This window comes from Trypanosoma conorhini, assembly GCF_003719485.1.
Source record: "Trypanosoma conorhini strain 025E chromosome Unknown Tco_14.4_contig_01518, whole genome shotgun sequence".
Lineage (NCBI taxonomy): Eukaryota > Euglenozoa > Kinetoplastea > Trypanosomatida > Trypanosomatidae > Trypanosoma > Trypanosoma conorhini.
This window is the reverse complement of record NW_021705430.1, coordinates 1-1,429: the sequence shown is the minus strand read 5'-3', so window position 1 is coordinate 1,429 and position 1,429 is coordinate 1. Positions and strand designations below refer to the sequence as shown.

The 1,429-nt window shown below is 64.0% G+C and overlaps 1 protein-coding gene across 1 annotated transcript, besides 1 other annotated feature; it reads left to right on the top strand.

Moving 5' to 3' along the window:
• Positions 1-111: 111 nt before the first annotated feature.
• Positions 112-128: a microsatellite.
• Positions 129-708: 580 nt separating this feature from the next.
• Tco025E_10181 (uncharacterized protein) lies at positions 709-1,200 on the top strand (the record flags this gene model as incomplete). Its single annotated transcript, XM_029376966.1, has 1 exon — positions 709-1,200. The coding sequence occupies one exon, from the start codon at positions 709-711 to the stop codon at positions 1,198-1,200; it is 492 nt and encodes a 163-aa protein (XP_029223204.1).
• Positions 1,201-1,429: the final 229 nt, after the last annotated feature.

Genomic DNA, 1,429 nt, shown 5'->3' with positions numbered 1-1,429 from the left:
AGCCTCAGCTGTTGCTTCATTTCCTTCCTGCGCCTCTGCTGTGCGTGTGTGTTTGTCTGCGTGCCCCCACGCGCTTCTCCCTTCTCCCTCTTTGCGTTGCGTGTCTGCAGGCACACACACACACACACGACCGACGTGCATGCGATGCGCCTGTGGTGCCGTGCAGGTGGATGGCCTTTTCGCAGCCTGCGCTGGCAGTGCCGTGTGGTGCTGCTGCTGCGGTTTCCTCGCGGGACGTGAAGAGAAGGGAAGGAAAACGCACAGCAGGAGCGAGAGTGCGCTGTGACTAACTCGTTTTCCTTGCGGGAGCCGCCTCATTTGGGTGGTGGCTGCGGGCCCACTTCCCGTGTGCATGTGCGTGTGGGGGCGGCTGCGCTTCGCTGCTCCGTCGTGGGTGTCTGCCGGCGTTGTGGTGGGCCAGCGGAATGCGGCGGTGTGGGAGTGACGGCGCGGGTGGTCGTGGCTCGCTGCGGAGCCGTCTTGCTTTGTGGTGGGGACCGTTGAGCCCCAGTGCAAGCGAAGGCGACGCGGAGATGTTGCGCTTCGCCGAGCTACTGCCTGTATTTTGAAGCGCGCTCGTCACACGCCGCCGACTCTCGCGGCTGCGCGGCTGCAGTGGCCGTGTGGCTTCTCCCGCGCGTGGGGGTGGGGAGGCGCCTCAGCCACGGGCCGCGGGAGGCACCGCCCTGCAGTCCCTCCCCGCCTGCGATGTTCCCCCCTCCTTTTTTGTTTTTCTCGCACCTATTGCCGGCTCGTTTCTGCTGCGCGGGGCACCTCCCACTGCCTGTGGCATTGCTGTGTGTTGCCTTCTCGCCCTCTACCCACTTGTTTTTTTTCCTTTGGCCGGTTGCTGCCGCTCCCAAGCACAATATAAACCGCAGCACGGCAAAAGGAGGAACCGTTAGGCTTCCAGCGATGAGGTTTTGGCAGAGTCAGACGAGGGAGGTGGAGCGCCGCAAGGCCGCCGGGCTGCCTGCCGTGGACGAGATGCGGCGCTTCCGCATGCTTGTGTGCTGCCTGTTCTGCAGCATTTGCACCTCCCTTGTCTACGCCTTTGACCTCTTCACGACGCAGTTCGTGGAGCGCTTTCACCTCGGCGTCGGCGACCAGGCCGCGATCAGCGCGGTGTGGGGCTGGTGTTCTGCTACTTCACGCTGCCGTACGGCTTCCTGTTCGACTACGCCGGCCCCTTTCCCCTGACACTCGTCTGCCTTGTCACTGGCGGGCTCGGGGCGCTGCTGCTTGGCCTGGCGTTCGATGGGTTCGTCCCGGGAAACGTGGCCAACTTCTCCGTGTTCTACGCCATGATGAGCACCTGCGCCGGCCTCATTGAAACCTCCTACATTTTGACCCTAGTGGAGGCCTTCCCGCGCAACCTCGGCCCCGTCGTTGCCCTTGCGAAGGTGCTGACCGGGCTTGGCTCCTCCGT